This window comes from Triticum aestivum, chromosome 6B (assembly GCF_018294505.1).
Source record: "Triticum aestivum cultivar Chinese Spring chromosome 6B, IWGSC CS RefSeq v2.1, whole genome shotgun sequence".
Classification (NCBI taxonomy): domain Eukaryota; kingdom Viridiplantae; phylum Streptophyta; class Magnoliopsida; order Poales; family Poaceae; genus Triticum; species Triticum aestivum.
This window is the reverse complement of record NC_057810.1, coordinates 730,285,370-730,305,057: the sequence shown is the minus strand read 5'-3', so window position 1 is coordinate 730,305,057 and position 19,688 is coordinate 730,285,370. Positions and strand designations below refer to the sequence as shown.

General features: G+C 43.8%; 1 protein-coding gene across 1 annotated transcript; it reads left to right on the top strand.

The window, feature by feature from the left end:
• Nucleotides 1-1,018: 1,018 nt before the first annotated feature.
• On the top strand, nt 1,019-11,497 carry LOC123139836 (uncharacterized). Its single transcript, XM_044559535.1, has 6 exons — nt 1,019-1,343; nt 4,291-4,443; nt 4,645-5,916; nt 6,013-6,078; nt 8,447-8,452; nt 10,308-11,497. The coding sequence occupies exons 1-6, from the start codon at nt 1,019-1,021 to the stop codon at nt 11,495-11,497; spliced, it is 3,012 nt and encodes a 1,003-aa protein (XP_044415470.1).
• The last annotated feature ends 8,191 nt before the right edge of the window (nt 11,498-19,688 follow it).

The window sequence follows — 19,688 nt, the reverse complement described above, 5'->3', positions numbered from 1 at the left end:
ACTTATGACTTATAAGTTGGGTGACTCATAAGTTGGGGCTGTTTGGCAAAATAAGTCACTTTTTGCACTTTTCGACTTATAAGTTGGTGACTTGCATGGCCTGTTAATCATCTGACATGCAACAGGCCCAATGCATCTGTCCGGAGACAATGCGCACTCAGTTGCAATTTTCTCAATCTTTTATTGTGGTTCACACTACCTTATTTACAACTACCCCGTCCTGATACACTAGTTTCTTTCATAATTTGGGTCATATTTTGACCATAATTTTAGCTACCGAAATATAAGTTATATATAGGAAAAACAATATCATTGGAAATTACATTCAGATATGATCAAACAATATAAATTTTGGTCTCATGCATAAACATTTAGCTTGTCAAATATATGGTCAAATTTTGACACAAAATACGACGAAGACTCTTATGTGTTGTGCATAGTTTTGCCTGGTCAAGTATAACATTATGCTAAGTTCTCACTTGGTAACATGAATTTGCGTATTCTATTCGAAACTTATTGTATTATCGGCAAGTAATTAACCATCATTTTGTCATGCTCTCGAGTCAGGGAGGGGCGTTGCAACAGCTCATGTTGCCGGTTCTACTATACAGTATTGTGGTGTTGCAACGATTCATGCCCTTAGATCAAAGTGTGTGTGGAAGGGCGCATTGTGAGCTTGGATTTGTATGATAGAGATAGTGTGTGAAGAAAGAAGAAGATAGTGACTTATAGTGGTATGAAGAAGTTGACGACGAGGATCCTATAAGTAATATATGTTAAAATGCCATTCTCTCTGTTTGTATCTGCTAGACGTCATCCTGATTTTTCCCCCTCTAATAGTAGTATATATGCGAGGTCATGTATGTCTTTTTTATTGAAATTTTTTGTTGACAAATCCGACGGCTAGGGTCCTCTCGATCTCCACCGCTAGGCCCCGTTCTCCTTCCTCTCGCGGGAAGCGGTGGCACGGGGCGGTCCCCTTGGGCCTGAGCGCGGTGCTGGCGTGGGGTTCTGTGGCATGGCGGCTCACCGGCATGCCCTTGGCATGCTGGTGAGGCAGTGGTGTGTTGGGCTTCGTGAAGGACTGAAGGGTGGAGCGCACCTGGGCTGCAGCGGCCGGATCTGGCCGGCAGGCGGCGCGGGCTGGTGGATGTTGTGCCGCGTTCCGCCAGTGGTGGCCAATGGTGGCGGTGGTTCCCTGCTCCTCGTGCGGCTGCTCTTGGTCATGACGGGGCGGGGCAAGCTTGTCGTGACTGTGGTGGTGCGGCAGCCGGTGTCTAGTAGGCCGTTCAGGGGACGGTGGCCATCTCCTTTCTTCTGGATCCAAGCCGACGGTGCACAGGGTTGGGTGGGTGCCGGTGGTGCCGGTCGCAAGCGCGACGGGAGAGGCGAGGATCTATGGTTCTAGCTTGGGCAGGCTAGATCTGGGCTAGAGGTGGATCGGAGTTGTGCTCCAGGTAGGTGAGGTGGGGCCAGGCTCGGCCTGGGATGTGACTGTGGTTCCTTGCGAGCGAGGTGGTCGTTGGTGGTGGTGGGGGACATCACTTCTCTGTCAGGGCAGATCGGCGTCAAGGCCATGGGTGTGGCATCATGTGAGCCTGCTCGCCGACGATCATCAATAGTCGGGGAAATATTACATTTCTTATTGAAAAGTATTTCTTATTTATGTGCAAGTACAAGAACAATAGTACAAGTAGTCAGAAATTATTTTGGTTGACAAATCCGATTGGCTGGCTATGGCAAAGGAGATAAGGGCCTGTTTGGTTTATAAGTCGAAAAGTGAAAAAAGTGACTTATTTTGCCAAACATACCTGACTTATAAGTCACCCCAACTTATAAGTCATAAGTTGCTCCATCCCAACTTAAAACTTATAAGTCACCCCCTTTTGCATGGGCCTCACCACCTGCATGATGTGGATTGGTGGGGAAAGGTGTATCAGGTGACTTATAAGTCAGGTAATAACCAAACAGACGTGAATTATAAGTCACTGGTTTTAAGTCACTTGACTTATAAGTCAGGTGACTTATTGCTACCAATCCGGCGCTAAGACTTCCTCTTTGTCTTTTCTGCTCCACAAGGTCACATCTCACATGCACACACCGGCACAACCGGATAAAATGATTTCATACCGTCTGACCTACAGTAGCATATCATTAATGCCCGGAAGAAAGTTTAACCACATATGGCCTGACAATCATCTGACATGCAACAGGCCCAGTGCATCTATCCCGAGACAATGCACACTCAACTTCAACTTTTATAATCATTTACTCCGAAATAGATGAAGTTGTTAGTACAAAACTGAGTCATCAAAATAGATGAAGTTGTTAGTACAAAATTGAGTCATCTATTTTGGAACGGAGAAAATATTATGCTTCACACTAGTAGTAGCTTATTACAAGTACTCTCTTTGTTTCATACTCCCTCCGTTTTTATTTACTCTCCATATTAGAGTTGACCGAAGTCAAACTTTGTAAAGTTTGACCAAGTTTATAGGAATGAATATAAATATTTACGATAGCAAATCTATATGATGCGAAAGTATGTTCAATAATGAATCTAACGGCATTGATTTGTAATTGTACATGTTAATATTTTTGTCTATAAACTTTGTCAAAGATTATAAAGCTTAACTTTGACCAAAGCTAATATGCGGAGTAAATAAAAACGGATGGAGTAATATAATGCATATAGATTTTGTGAAAAGTCAAACTAAGCAAACATTGATCGAGTTAGAAAACTATTTGTATATACAATTCTACACATATACAACATGAAGATACAACGGATGATGTATCCAATTATATGCATCTGGTGTTTTGAATGTACATATTTTTGTCTATAAACATGGTCAATGTTTGTAATGTTTGACTTTTGAAAAAAAGTCTATACACACTACATTATGGAACGCAGAGAGTACTCCATTCCTTTGTAATTTGGGCCATATTTTGACAATAATTTTAACTAATAAGATATAACTTATACTTCACCAAAACAATATCATTGAAAACAACATTCAAATACTGAATCCAACAACATAAATTATGATGACATGCATTAACATTTTGCTAGTCAAATACGATGGCGACTAATATACACACATACAGAGGTAGTACTTGCGAGAGAACCGATCGAGGACACGAGAGATTAATGCGTAACGGGAGATCCGATTTTCATGGGCAATATAGGAAAGATTCCACGTTCCTGTCCTCTCCTTGGCTAAATGGCAAAAAAAAAAGCGACTTGTTCAAAGGAACCGAGGGAGTATATGCTAATGCGAGTATGCTCGATTAGCGCAGTGGTGCCATTAAGACAGCCAAGGTCGAGGTCAACTCAAAGACTTAAGACCCACTCTAGAGTATAGACCCTGTACAAATGGATGGAGAGAGAGAGACAGTATGGGAGTAGCGTATATACTAGACATATATGCTAATGGCAGTATAGTATGCTCGATTAGCGCAGTTATGCCATTATGACACCCGACGTTAAAGTCAACTAAAAGACTAGAGACCCAGTCTGGATTAGTATGAGAAGCCCGTTCACGAAGGTGATCGCGTCACCACGCTTCACTCGTACTACAGTAGTCGAGTACTAAATCCCATGCACATATATACGACTAGCTAGCTAGCTCCCAAGTCCACCATTGTTCACTGGAGCTAAGTGAACAAGCCAGTGTACAAGATGAAGAAGGAGGGGGGTAAGAAGCTTGTGGGCAGGGCAGCAGCAAGGGCTCTCGTGTGGCTTCTGCTTCCCCTCATTGTCTTGGTCGTGCTCAACTCCGATCACATGCCGTGGGTTCCTCAGTTACAAGCAACATCTCTTTGTAGGTCCCCTCAATTACAAGCAACAATTCTTTAGGTTTCATGTGTTCATCTGATCTATACGCGTGCACCACCATCTTTGATTCATCGTCCCAAAGACTCATTACTCCAACTCTTGGCCCATACTATGAGTTGACGTGTACTACCTCCTTTCTCCTTTCTGGTTTATTGGTCTCCTTCATATTTTATGCTAAATTTTAACCATAGATTTAACTAAAAAATGTTAATGCATGTCGTCAAACATTACATCGCTGGAATAGTATTTGAACATAGTTTTCGATAATATTATTTTTACTATGTACAAATTTTTCTTTTATTAGTTAAAATCATGGTCAAAATATGACTCTAAATACTTAACATATCTATTACAGTACTAGTATGTACGCTGCCCATGAGTTTGGTCGTTCTCTATCTAATTCATCAAATTGGCGCTAACAGTAATATGGGTTGATCCTTCATTTAATTCAGATTTCGTCGGCCATGCACCACCTTCTCCCGCATCAAGCGAGCAGACGCCCAGTGCGGCCGTTGAGGCACCACCTTCTCCGGCATCACGCGACGAGACGCCCGGCGACGTCGTCAGTGCGAACAAAAGTCAAGGCGACATCGCCCGTCGACAAGGTAATTAGTTACCTTTTCTCGGCAGGACGGTTGTTAAAACTGCCTAAGCAAACTAATGCTAACAGACATTGTGTTAGTTTTACAGTACCAATGGAATAATCCAACAGCAACTGAGATCTCTCTAAGAGTGGCAAGATAAAAACTAAAAAAGAAGTTTCTTTCTACTACACGTAATTAATAACTCTTTTGTGCATCTTATAGGTACAGATGTGGCAGCACCAAGAAGCAAGTCAATCTGCAACTTCAGCAGTGAACGCATGGACATATGTGCCATGCAAGGCGACGTCCGTATGCATGGCAAATCTGCCACTGTGTACGTGGTCTCAGCGTCTGATGACAGTTACCGGCCAGAGAATGGAACGGTGAAGATCCACCCGTACCCGCGCAAGTCGGAGGAAGGAACGATGCACGCTATCCGGGAGGTGACCATCCGCTGGAGCGGGCTGGATGCGCCACAGTGCATGGTGACACACGACGTCCCCGCGGTGGTCTTCTCCACCGGTGGCTTCCTCAACAACTTTTTCCACGCCATGACCGATGGTCTCATCCCTCTCTTCAACACTGTGCGGGAGTATGATGGCCGCGTCCAGCTTGTGATCACTGACTACAACCGCAAGTGGGTCGACAAGTTCCAACGCATTCTCGCCGCGCTCTCCATGTACCCGGTCATCGACTTTGACGCCGACGACAAGGTGCGTTGCTTCCCATCGGTGCACGTCGGCACCGAGAGCCATAAGGAGATGGGGATCATCCCTGCTCTCTCCCGCAAGGGCTACACGATGACGGACTTCCGAAGCTTTCTCAGGTCGGTCTACTCGCTGAAGCGTGAGTGGGCGACCCCCGTAAACCGGACCACCGGCGACAGGCCTCGTCTCCTCATGGTGTTGCGCCGCAAGTCAAGGGCATTCGCGAATGAGGCGGAGGCCGTCGCAGCTGCCACAGATATTGGTTTTGAGGTGGTGTTGGGGGCCCCGGAGGCCATGAGCGACATGGTCCGGTTCGCTGAGGTTGTGAACTCGTGCGACGTGATGGTAGGTGTGCATGGTGCGGGGCTCACCAACATGGTGTTCCTCCCACGCAACGCGACGTTGGTGCAGGTCGTCCCGTGGGGCGACATGAGCTGGGGGTCCAATGCTGCCTTTGGTGCACCGTCGGCTGATATGGGGCTCCGGTACGTCCAGTACGAGCCAACCGCCGAGGAGACGACACTCAAGTACATATACCCGAGGGACCACGCGGTCTTCACCGACATTGCCTCCATACACAGGCAGGGGTATGGTATGACGTGGGCGATCTTCCTCAACGGCCAGAATATCACCCTCGACATCGACCGCTACAGAGGGGTGTTGCAGCAAATCTACCACGATAGTGTAATGGCCAATCCTTCATTTAATTCTGTTGCCGCTGTCGAAGCACCGCCTTCTCCGGCATCAACCGGCGAGACACCCGGCGCCGTCCTTGATGCCAACAGAGGTAAATGATTATTTGTTCTCCGCAGAACACACAGTTTCAGTCAGTTTGTTCGGAAGTCAAGTCTGACTAAATTGAATATATTGTAATCTGTTGCAGATCTCCAAAACGAAAAGGGGCTCCTAGCAATGAACACGGGATTAGATGGTTCTTCAATAAAATCAGGTACGTACCAAGTTTTATACTGCATATCCAAGCATTGGGTATTTGCATCTCTTGATAATTTGGTTGTGGCGCTTTGGTGGCAACGAGAAAACATGTTACTGTTGGCGATACTAGAATTTGGTAGCAAACAAACTAATACAACTAACAGACTAATACAACCAACATATTATAGAAGTTACTCCTAGTTAGTCCCTCCGTTCCTTTATGTAACTAGCGCACGTGCAACGCACGTGTAATCTTAATCCGGTTTGAAAATATACCTGCTTTTATTTACAAAAGTAGTATCAAAAGAAATTGTTTGTGTAAACACCATCACGGCAGGTCCATCTCTTCCCACAAATGTATTGAAAATTGTACTAATCCAACAGATAAGCACCGCCTGATTCCCTTCCTTATGTACATCATGGGGCAGTTCATTGTGGCAGTTTCCATTCTTGTCAAAGATGCACGTAAGGAAGGGAATCAGGGAGAGAAATGATTGATTAGCAGTAAACGTGTTTATTGTTAAACGTGTTTAGTTGCTCACCATTAGGACAATAAGGACTGTCGGATTAATGCTAATGGATGGCCAAGATCTGTTGGATCTGCCCCACTGGGTCTTTTTATATTGGTATAGATAGATGTGTATCATTTTTGGCATCGTGACCAAGGCATGAAATTATAGACATGTTAGGACGAAATTAACCTTGGCAAATTTATTTGTTAGTGGCATGTAAATCAGTTAGTCGAGAAAAGTATGAGATACATGCAATCGTCAGAGAGATACTTTCCTTCTTTTGCTACAAAGAGAGATATAGACAATGAGAAAAGAGATACTTTCCCCTTTTTCTAGAGGGCTAACAAGGATATTATGAGGTAGAAGAAATGCGCAGTACATTCTGAAATTTTATAAAAACAAATATACCTTATATAAAGAAACGGAGGGAGTACTAATTAGAGGCATCTTTAAAGCCACCATGTTAATCCTAGAAAACATGCCATAAATAACCAGACAATTTGAATTCGGCGACTAAGATTATATGTGAGATAGAGTATATTTGTGCGCCGCGCTAGGTTCTGGCAGTACATATGTGTTTGTACCTCGAAAAGCAGAATCCTAGACTATCCTTTTTTATTGAGTTGGACCAATGCATCTGTACGCAAGCAGAATCTCTACCTTCGTCCTCTCTTTCACCGAGATCTGTGTCCCCAACCGCCACCGCCCTCGACCTCCCTCCTCCCCTTCTTCCCCGCCGCCGCCGAAGGAGGCTGGCGAGCGAAGCTCGCCCGGCGGACGGCGGACGGCGGGCCTTCCTCCTTTCTTCATGAGGGGATCCTCTAGCTGAGATGCATCGGCGTCCCTGGGCGTACAACATGGAGGCGGAGTTGGCGCGCTCGGGCGGCGGCCCGATGGGATCCCGGCGGCGCTGCGGGGGCTGGCGGCGGCGGATCTGGGGTTTCCCGCCCCAGATCGGTTCTCCTTCGGGTGGTCGGGCTTGGGCGTCGTCCGGCGGCCCTAAGCGGTGGTGGGCGCTCGCGTTGGCTATCCTCCTTCACCGATCTGATTGGGGGCGGCCGAAGGCGTTGGCGTGATGCCGGATCTGAGCACGATGGTGGCGTCGTCCCCTTCAGGGATGACGGTTGGGTGGTGGGTCCTTGTGGCGGCATCGGTTGCGGCGGATCTTGGGATCCCGCTCCCGGGGACGTCGCAGGACGAGGTGGCCCGTTCACGAGAGATGAAGTTTCTTCGAACAGATCTGAGTGAAAACTTGTTTTTGACTACTGCAAAGGCCGGCGGGGGCGGCGCTGTCTGTGTCGTTCCCTTCTTAAAGGCATCGCCGTGAAGAAGTTCAAGGTCATTCTCTGCTACCTCCGGGGGAAACCCTAGATCAGTTGATCGGATGATGGCGACACTCTGGTGTCGTTTCCCCCTTGGGGGCGTCATTCATGGAGGTACACACGGGCTCGGGGAACAGAGGACGGTTTCTTTGATGGAGTGGTACTTCATCTTATACATTGATGGCGGCGGATCTTGGCGGCGTGGCGCTGTGGAGATTCGGAGTCCGATGCGCGGAGATGAACTCGCGCAGTGAGGTGGCGCTGCCTGGTGTCGTGGTGGCGTCGACGGCAGTTAGACCAGACAAGGTTGATGCAGCAGTACAACACTGAAGATGGATTGGTGGCAGGTGGCTTCGGCGGCCTCATACCCGGCAGGCGTCCTGGTTGAGGAGTGCGCCGGACTGGTAGGTGCCCCATACCCGGCAGGCGTTCTAGTTGGGACCTCAGGTCTTAGATGTTTAGGTTTGGCTGCGATGTCTGTTTGGTATTAGGCCTAGACTATCTGCGCCCCTTCATCAATTGGATATGTGTAGCGACAGTTGTTGCTTAGATGGTGGTTTTAGTCTTGCTGTTGTATGCCTTTGTAAGGTCTTGTGAGAATAATTAATAAAGTGGCCGTATGCATCGCCCAGATGCAGAGGCCGGGGGTCATCCTCCTTTTCTAAAAAAAAAGGTACGTGCACTAATTGATATATTTTTTCTTTGAAAAATCACCGTGTACCCAGTCTACCCAGTCAAAATGCATTTCTATGCATGCGTGCTGCATCAATCTTAATCATAAATATACACATAAGATGCATGTAGTAAGCTTTCTTCAAAACATACACAAACAATTCTAGGATATTTTCCAAATTAGTCTAAAAAATCAATATAAGCACCAAATCCAAAATTACATTAAGATGAAGATTGCTAACAAAGTGCAAGCACATCCATAAACCATAGACTCCAGTAGTCCGAGTTTTATATTTCATATAAGTTGGAACACATATTGTTAACAGAAATCGGCCAAACAGTAACTAAGAAGAAGGTGCTCACATGTGGACACGTCGATGGCACAAGCTCCGTGCATGGTCAATAGTCCCAAAAAGAAGCGAGGTTAATAGAACCCGCGAAGGTATGCAATGTTTCCGCCGGGTCAAATTTTACTCCCTCTGTCCGGAAATACTTGTTCTCGAAATAGTTGTATCTAGATTTATGTTAGTTATAGATACATCCATTCTATCTATTTCGAGGACAAGTATTTCCGGACGGAGGAGAACAAGTATTTCCGGACGGAGGAAGTACATCATATCGGCCTCATGATCTTGAAAAAGACATATTTGCAAATAAATGGGAAATAGTGACACGAGATTCCGCTAGATATACTAACTTCTAGTACTAGTAGGATGGAAAGATATATATGTGAGGTGGCATCACTAAGCAGATAAATAAAAATTTGCTGTGCGGAAATAGATACTCCCTCAGTCCGAAAATACTTGTCCTTGAAATGATTTATTTTAGTTACAGATACATTCATTTTATCCATTTCAAGGATAAGTATTTCCGGACGGAGGGAGTACAATAGTATGACCATTCAATCTTTTTTGGCCCAATGTGTAATACGTAAACTTCAGAGAGATAAAGATAGATAATTATCCACCGTATATCGAATATCCATATGAAATTAATATGATAATAATTCAGATATTTCTTTCGGAGCACAAACAACAAGATCCCGGACTAACACTAAGTAAGAAAGAAGCAAAAATGGTAAAGAAAAGTATATTTCTTTTTAAAACAAACATGTCTGTATTTTATGACAATTTAGTGTTTTTTTACCAAAAAAACAACATATGTTGTGAAGTAGACGGACATATTTCACATTATAAAGTAGCCTGTGTTTAGAACTTTTTTTTGTCCAGATCACAACATCTTTCTTTTGTTCATGAAAAGTTTCAAACATGTATAAGACCTGAACATGTTTATTAGGAAAGTTCTACTTAAAAATCTTCTAAACATTAATTCTTTTTACTTTTCACCTCCAAAACAGTATACCTCTAATAGTAACCATATAATTGACAGAATACATGTATGGACCGGTGCACGAATTGATGGCTAGTAGAGTATATAATAAAAGGCTGCCCATAATGGAATAATCCAACGGCAAATGAAAATTTCCCAAGAGTGGCAAAAAATTACTAAGAGACGTTCTTAACTAGACTAATCATTACTTCCTCCATTCACAAATGTAAGATGTTCTACATTTTTTCTGATTCGGATTTATATAGACGCATTTTACTTGTTTGTTCACTCATATAAGCTTGGTTTTTTTTGTAAAGACTCATTTCAGTATGTAAGTAGACCATATCAAAATATCCAAAACATCATATATGTTTATGAACAAGGGGAGTAACACTTTATGCATGATACAGATGTGGTAGCACCAAGAAGCAAGTCAATCTGCGACTTCAGCAGTGAACGCATGGACATATGTGCCATGCAAGGCGACGTCCGTATGCATGGCAAATCGGCCACCGTGTACGTGGTCTCATCGTCTGATGACAGTTACTGGCCAGAGAATGGAACAGTGAAGATCCACCCTTACCCGCGCAAGTCGGAGGAAGGAACGATGCACGCCATCAGGGAGGTGACCATCTGCTGGAGCGGGCTGGATGCGCCACAGTGCACGGTGACACACGACGTCCCCGCGGTGGTCTTCTCCACCGGCGGCTTCCTCAACAATTTTTTTCACGCCATGACAGACGGTCTCATCCCTCTCTTCAACACTGTGCGGGAGTACGATGGCCGCGTCCAGCTTGTGGTCACCGACTACAACCACAAGTGGGTTGACAAGTTTCAAGACATCCTCGCCGCGCTCTCCATGTACCCGGTCATCGACTTTGACGCCGACGACAAGGTGCGTTGCTTCCCATCGGTGCACGTCGGCACCGAGAGCCATAAGGAGATGGGGATCATCCCTGCTCTCTCCCGCAAGGGCTACACGATGACGGACTTCCGAAGCTTTCTCCGGTCGGTCTACTCGCTGAAGCGTGAGTGGGCTACCCCCGTAAACCGGACCTCCGGCAACAGGCCTCGTCTCCTCATGGTGTTGCGCCGCAAATCAAGGGCATTCGCTAATGAGGTAGAGGCCGTTGCAACTGCCACTGATATCGGTTTTGAGGTGGTGTTGGGGGCTCCAGAGGCCATGAGCGACATGGCCCGGTTCGCAGAGGTTGTGAACTCGTGCGACGTGATGGTGGGTGTGCATGGTGCGGGGCTCACCAACCTGGTGTTCCTCCCGCGCAACGCGACGTTGGTGCAGGTCGTCCCGTGGGGCGACATGAGCTGGGGGGCCAATGCTGCCTTTGGTGCGCCATCGGCTGATATGGGGCTCCGGTACGTCCAGTACGAGCCGACCGCCGATGAGACGACACTCAAGTACATATACCCGAGGGACCACGCGGTCTTCACCGACATTGCCTCCATACACAGGCAGGGGTATGGTATGACGTGGGCGATCTTCCTCAACGGCCAGAATATCACCCTCGACATCGACCGCTACAGAGGGGTGTTGCAGCAAATCTACCACGATAGTGTAATGGCCAATCCTTCATTTAACTAGATGACACGTTGTGCCCTTGACGCAAAGATCTAATGCTGCCGAGAAGGGATGCGATCTATGTTGGCATCAAGGACGAGCGTTGTCACCCCTATGTTGCTGATACCCGCAGGATATCACGGTGATCAGTTGTAATCGAAATTTCCGAACATGAGTCTACTTGTGGCAGTGCGGTTTCAATAGTGCACACCTCGCCTAAAAAATAGCAGTTACCCAAGAAAAAAGGCATAATAAAAGCAAAAATGAGACCTAGTGCATCGAATAACAATACCAAGGCTATCCTAACCGCAAGGAAAATTCAAAAGAAATAACAAGTCTAGCCTGAAATAGAAAAAAAAAAAACAAACCAGGGGCTGCCCACACACACACACACACACACGAAAAGCTCATCTCAGTCCACAAGATAGAAAAGCCGAAAAAAGGTTATGGCTCGTAAATCCGAAATCACTAATTAAGAAGTACTTCTTCCAAAGATCACACCCGCCTCCCCAGTTTGCGACAAGCGGTGCATTGCATGTGCGCCACTTGTTGCAACCTGGAGTTTTTCCTTTTTTTCGTAGATCCGTCTATTCAAAGCGTTTTATCTCTTAAACCGTGTGTCCAAATCTCAAACCATTTTCACCATTGAATTCCTCAAGTTGAGATCTTCAAAACTAGATCGCATGTTGATAGCTTTTGACAAACTTTTTTCCCGAATAATCCGAACCGATAGCACCTTTTTTCCTTTTTGAAAGAGGCACGATTGTGCCTCTCACGGAAGCAAATCTGTGCCTCCATGAGAAGTAAACCCGTGTCTCTCGCAGAAGGGATTTTGTTTTGTTTTTGAGAGCCATGTTGGTGCCTCTCACGAACGCAAAACCGTGCCTCTCACGAAAGGAAAAAAAGACACGTTTTTTCTTTCGTTCTTGAGTGACACGACCGTGCCTCTTGCGGAAACAAAACCGTGCCTCTCACAGAAGGCAAAAAAATAAACTCGTTTTTTCTGTTTCGAAGAGGTACAACCATGCCTCTCACGAAAGCATATCCGTGCCTCTTACGGATGCAAAAAAAAATGAGTTTTTTCGCGAAAAAATCAATTTTTTTCTCCAAAAGCTAAGAAATACTGGTGGAAAACCAAAAAGCCGAAAAAAACATCAAAAAAGCAGAAAACACGTGCGAAAAACTAAAGAAAATCCAAAGGGAGCGCTTAGAGCAATTCAATGCTGCCAGCATGCATTTGAAGTCAGGTTTCGACTTAGCGGACGATATTCGTGCAAACCGGCTGATATTTATCAAAGTTCGGAAAGAAAATAGCACATCCATACATAGGATGCAAGTACAACAATGTCCCAAATTCGATGTCCAACAAGTTTTTCAACAGATCATGTGGTCCCGCACATGTTGTACCTTCAGCTTCATCCAACAGTGTGTGTACGTAAATGGTCGTCCCTCTGTCCTGTGGTACATCACGGCAGCACGTACGTTGTATAAAACATGAATAGCAATATTGAGGGAATGAATGAGTCAGTCAGCAAGTTCAGGAAGAAGAGGCAAAACTTACAATCTTCTCATCTGCCGCGTGCAATGGCCACTTTACCTCAAGCTGAGAAACTACATGACTAAACTTGGTGATGATGGTTTGGATGGCTTACCATCTATACGATAACGACCTCACATTGTGATCATGGATGATGTGTATGTCATAGGGCGCAATGTGCTTTCGTTCGTGAAACAATTCATGCACTTGCTGCCAGAAGGTCCACCCTATGCTCTTGCCTACGAAATCGGCGGATATGGCTAACCATGCATCGCACAACACCTCATCCACCATGGTCGAGAACCCCGACATCCTTCTTACTCTAAAAAGCAACATGGCGTCTGGAAAGTACGATCAATGGCATTTGACTGAACACCTGCCGAGCGTGGTAGCCACCATGGAGGTCGTCGGCAGGGTGGCGGAGTGTACCTGGTACAAACGGCTTCAGGGTGGAGAACACTGTCGAAGAAGGCGGGTGGGCGCGTCGGTGCTGGTTGCGAACGTCCGGCAATGACTGTGTGGCAGTTGGAGAGGTACAGTGGTAGCGGTAGAGGTGGAGGGTGCGGATGCAAAGCAAGTGGGGCAAGTGGCAGAGTTGAAGAAAACGGGGCCAGGAGGACAGATTTAGAGGGCCTGGGGTATCAGAGTCTAACGTGGTTGCTGTCCAAACTCCTGCACCCCCCCCCCCCCCCCACACCACTTTGTCTCCACTTTGCGGGAGAAAGTACGTCTGGACCACCGAGCGGACCAATACATGCCCGCGTTGGATGGCTTTCACGGTCCGGACCGTGCCATCCAGACATATGCGAGCGGTTTGAGGGTCGACGTTAAATATGTCCTAATAAAACTTTAAGTTGTTTTCATCAATATCCACCCAATTAACGGGTTTGGTTTATCACAAGCAACACGTTACTTCATGATGTTTTAACTAGCAATTGAAGTTGGTATTATTGTTTATAATATTAAGAGGTAAATACACCGGGAATCTTACAACTTGCACGCAACGGTCAGTATGAGCATCGGTACTAGCGCAGGATGCTCATATGGTGCACCATCTTCTGTTCTGGATAGCTCCACGTGGCTGGTTTTGTTCCCACGTGATCTCCTCTTCATATGGTAGGTTATTATGACGTTAATTGCCACAATTTTCACCTACACCAAGGTGTTTTCTAATCAATGCTCAAAATCTCTTGCTTCTTTGGGATCCTGGCAAATACACGCAAGAAAAGGTGCGCCGACGCGATTAAATTCTGACAGTCCAATGACTATGATGCAAAACAATGGATAAAAGTGATCCGAAAATGCACTCATCACAGAACCAATTCCCAGTGAGATACTCCCTCTGTAAACTAATATAAAAGCGTTTAGATTACTAAAGTAGTGATCTAAATACTCTTATATTAGTTTACGGAGGGAGTACTTGTGAATTCTGATTCACCTCCGGTGCCTCTCAAATGCGACGTGGAAATATGGTCAGGAGGAGAAACGTCCAAGGTAGTTGGAAATGCAAGTTGCTAATTGTTGGCAGACGACTTTCAATAAACTAAGTACAAAAAAATATGGTTCTCTACATGCTATAATTTTTCTAGCTACTAAGGGGGTGCTGAAAAGGCTGGATTACATTAGGTTGAGATTCTTTTCTAGTAAGGTGAAAGCGAAAATAAAAAGAAATATAAATATCTCAGATGGAATATGGTTTGCCACCCAAAGGATCAATAATGATTAGGTGGACGATTTTTAGGTAAAAGATGATGCCTTACTCGGTAAAAAGATGTACTCCTTCCGTCCCAAAATAAATGTCTCAACATTAGTACAAATTTATACTAAGGTTAGTATAAAGTTAAGACACTTATTTTGAGATGGAGGGAGTATAAGCTTCTAACTGAGAAAGGGATCTAACGAACTCTGCTCCGCAGCAAGTTTCTAGGCTTAAAAGAAGTATCTCAGGCTTACTGAAAACATGGGTCTTCATACTTTAGGGCTGGTCTAGTGGAGGCAAACAGACACATTTTCTGCTCTGAATCCCTCGCAGTCAAGGAAGGCTTTGAGATTCGTCTCTGGGAGGATAAATGACTGTGAAACACCATCCTCCGGGAACAATACCCGCCCTTATACCTAATTTCCACTCCACTCCAACTCAAAGGAAAACATATATCCCCCTGCGAAAAGAAAGGAAAACATATACGGAGAGCCAACCATGAAAATCAATAGGTACAAGGGCATCAAGCATACTTCACTGGCAAGCACAGATCCCTTTAGCATGATAATGGAAGTGTGCCAAAACCGCGGCGTATCTGCTTTCGAGGTCCCAGTCCGTCGTAACTGTCTGGCATGTGGATGGGCATGACCCGACCCTCTACGCACTCCACCTCCACAAGCGGCTGGAGCACCGGCTCATACTGCTCTTCCCCACAATTTCTTGTCAATTTGTTTCATGTTCGGACACAAATGTCCTGTTGGGATTGAGATATGTGTGCTTGCTCCCCAATTGTAGCTTGGGAAGCAAGCTAATTTTAACTAAAGTAAATGTTAGGAAGAGTTTACATCAATGTACAATTCAAGAGTATTGTTGAGATATAGCACATGATGTTTTCAGTGCTTGCTATTTCTTCAACTCTCAGCTGCATGTCTGTCTATGTCACCATGTGTCAGTATGACACTAATGAAAGTGCTCTGAAGGATGCATTCTCTCAACATGGACATGTTACTGAAGGTACTAATTTATATGTTTCGACCCTGCTTGGTCTTGGATCCATGGTTTGTGTTGATTAGAGATTGTTCTCTAACTGATGAATCTTTCATACAGTTAAAGTAATACACAATCATGTGCTTAGGAAACCCAACAGATGTGGTTTCTTCATGTTCTGTTAAGAAAATGAAGCAGCAGTGGCATTCGAGAGAGTGAACAATGAGGTCCTTTTCCAAATTTTTTTTGAATAATGAGGTAAAATATGCTTCATGGCATCCATAGTATATATCCCAGATCATGTATATCTTTTTGTTATTGAAAGTATTTTGCATTTATATATGAGAACAATAGTAGTACAAGTAGTTAGAAATTATTTTGGTTGGCAAATCCGATGGGCTGGGTATGACTTCCTCTTTGTCTTTTCTGCTGCGCAAGGTCACATGCACACAGCGGCATAACCGGATAAACTGGTCTCATACAGTAGTGGTAGTAGCATATGGCATGCATATCATTAATGCTCGGAAGAACGTTTAACTACATATGGCCTGACATGCAACAGGCCCAATGCATCTGTCCGGAGACAATGCGCACTCAGTTGCAACTTTCTCAATCTTTTATTGTGGTTCACACGACTACCCGGTCTGATATGCTAGTTCCTTTCGTAATTTATAGGCCATATTTTGACCATAGTTTAACTAACAAAATATAAGTATACGTAGTAAGAACAATATCATTGAAAACTACATTCAAATACGAATCCAACAATATAAATTTTGATGACACATATTAACATTTTCTAGTCAATTATGTGATCAAACTTTGACTCAAAATACGATGCGGACTAATATATATAGACGGAGTTAGCACTGAAGAAAACGGAGGAGGCAACCGAGGACACGAGAGATTAATGCGTAATGGGAGATCCGATTTTACAGGAACAATATAGAAAAGATTTCACATTCCTGGCCTCTCCTTTGGGAGAAGAGATAAAGAACTTACGCCTTGTTCAAATCCAGCCCGAGATTAGCCAAGGATAAGGTATATTTCTATGGTTTGCTATCATCTAAGAGCGCGTGAGCAAAATCCATTCATAAGCAAATTAGTGTTTCTGCTTTGATTGCAAGAACAAGTTGGTTCATGACTTCAGAATTCTGAAGGAGACGTACAATGCTAGATTCCACATATGGGTTTAATGACATACTTAAAGTGACATCACATGTTCTAAACTATGCTCAGACCATAGCCTTGAAATATTTTCATGTAATTATTGGTAACTCCTTTCTGAACCTTGCATCAACTAAAATTTGATAGTCCATTCATCAGTGTATTCAGTTCTGTGGAATTTCGTGTTATTTATTAGATGATACGTATATTACCGAAAAACAAAACCGGTGGAGCCCATAAGGGTTCACTTAGACAGAAATGTTTAGAGATATTGGCAAGATTGTATTTGTCCTTAATCCAGAAAAGGATTTGTCAATGTGGAGGTTGATCTTTGTTTCCTTGTCCTATCTTCGTATCTACATTTCTGTTTTGTCATTAAGTTACTTTCGAAAATGTACTTTTGCCTCGAAGTTCTTGTTACATGTAAAAGTTGAACTGAGGAGGAAGGAAATCAAGAGATAGCTAATCTATTGGGAAGAGGGAGGGAGATGCAATCTATTAATCATGTAAGGTGTATACAAGTCACTTGAGTGGGAGAAGCTAAGAAGCCATGTAAATTAAAAGATTGATGAAGTAAAGAAAAACTGTTCACGTTTATTATAATTATATTAAGCTATGTGTGGTTCATAGTTTTTGATGGTCAAGTACTCCCTCCGTCCGGAAATATTTGTCATCAAAATGAATAAAAGGGGATGTATCTAGATGTATTTTAGTTCTAAATACATCCCTTTTTGTCCATTTTTATGACAAGTATTTTCGGACGGAGGGAGTATAACATTGTAGTAAGTCCTCTCCTTGTAATATGATTTTGCGTATTTTACCATCATTTTGTCGTGCTCTGGAGTCAGGGAGATTAACCATCATTTTGTCATGATCTGGAGTCAGGGAGCGGCATTGCAACGGCTCATGTTGTCGGTTCAACTATACAATAGTGTGGTGTTGCAACGACTCATGCCCATAGTTCAAAGTGCGTGTGGAAGGGGGCGTTTGTATCTGCTGGACGTCACGCTGGTTTTGTTTTCTCTAATAGTGGTATATATGCCAGGTCATGTATGTCTTTTCTTCTATTGAAAATATTTTGGTTGACAAATCCGATGGGCTGGGTATGAGAAAGGAGATACTACTTTTTCTTTGTCTTTTCTGCTTCACAAGGTCACATGCACACAGCGGCACAACCGGATAAAACGGTCTCAGACTAGCCACAGTGGAAATAACTTCAGCAGTAACATCGAGTCCAACTCAGCACATTTGCTTATGTGGCAATGAGTTAATGAGGAGAGAGATAATTACAGTAACTTAGCTAGTTACTGTAACATCACATGTCCCAATGCAATATGAGTCTATAACCTCATAAATGAAGCTTTGCATGTTATCACATTTATGTTACTACCCACTATGAAGGTAGTAACATAGTCTAGGAATATGTGTATGGGAAAATACACAGGAGCTCTCGGGTGCTCCACACCCCTATACGAAAAATATTCGTAAAAAATTCCCAGAAAATCAAAAAAATCTAAATTTTCGGGATGTCAAACCTGGTCCCCAATCTACTTCCGTGCGAAATTTCGTGAAAAAATACCCAAAAACGCATCCGTGGCGAAGGAATTACTGCCCGGAAAAAATGTACACAAACGGTGTTTTGCTATACATAGGAAATTTTTGTCTTTTTTGCCGTGAATACGTTTCCTGCTATTTTTTTCACCAAACCTCATACGGGAGTACATCGGTAACCCACGTTTGATATTCCAAAATCTCAGATTTTTTTTTCAAATTTCTCGGTATTTTTTTCCTGGTATTGTACATATAGGGGTGCGGAGCACCCGAGAGCTCTAAATCCTCGTCCTATGTGTATGTTACTAGTGTATGTTACTATGCACTGTGGCTAGTCTCATACAGTCTGACCTACATTAGCATATGGCATGCATATCATTAATGCCCGGAAGAAAGTTTAACCACATATGGCCTGACAATCATCTGACATGCAACAGGCTCAATGCCTCTATCCCGAGACAATGCGCACTCAACTTCAAACTTCCCAATCTTTTATTGTGGTTCACACTAAAACTAATACTTAAGTAGTACTCCCTCCGTCCGGAAATACTTGTTGGAGGAATGAATATATGTAGATGTATTTTAGTTCTAGATACATTCATTTTTATGCGTTTCTCCGACAAGTATTTCCGGACGGAGGGAGTACTTCCTCCGTCCCAAAATACTTGTAATCAAAATGGACAAAAAATGATATATCTAGAACTAAAATACATCTACATACATCCCCTTTTATTCATTTTGATGACGAGTATTTCCGGACGGAGGGAGTAGTAGATTATTACAACTAATCCATTCCTTTTGTAATTTCGGTCATATTTTGACCATGATTTTAACTAATAAGATATAACCTATATTTAACAAAAACAATATTGTTGAAAACTACATTCAAGTACGAATCCAACAACATAAATTATGCTGACATATATTAACATTTTGCTAATCAAATATGTGATCAAAGACAATGAGGACTGATATACACAGACGGAGGTAGTCTGGCAAGCACGGAAGCAGCCAAAGACATGAGAGATTAATGTGTAACGGGAGATCCCATTTCCAAGGGCAATATAGGAAAGATTCCACGTTCCTGACCTCTCCTTGCGGAAATGACTAAGAGTTTACGACTTGTTCAAAGGAACCGAGGGAGTAGTACTCCCTCCGTTTCAAAATAGATGACTCAACTCTGTACTAACTTTAGTACAAAGTTAGTAAAAGTTGAGTCATCTATTTTGGAACGGAGGGAGTATATGCTCAAGCGCAGTGGTGCCATTATGACA

What these genes read in the sequence shown, in the direction of transcription:
- LOC123139836 (XM_044559535.1), top strand. Translation starts at nt 1,019, where the DNA reads ATGGCGGCTCACCGGCATGCCCTTGGCATGCTGGTGAGGCAGTGGTGT. An exon ending in CCAAGCCGACGGTGCACAGG is followed by an intron (nt 1,344 to 4,290) that starts GTTGGGTGGGTG and finishes CATTTAATTCAG; the next exon opens with ATTTCGTCGGCCATGCACCA. An exon ending in CGTCCTTGATGCCAACAGAG is followed by an intron (nt 5,917 to 6,012) that starts GTAAATGATTAT and finishes AATCTGTTGCAG; the next exon opens with ATCTCCAAAACGAAAAGGGG.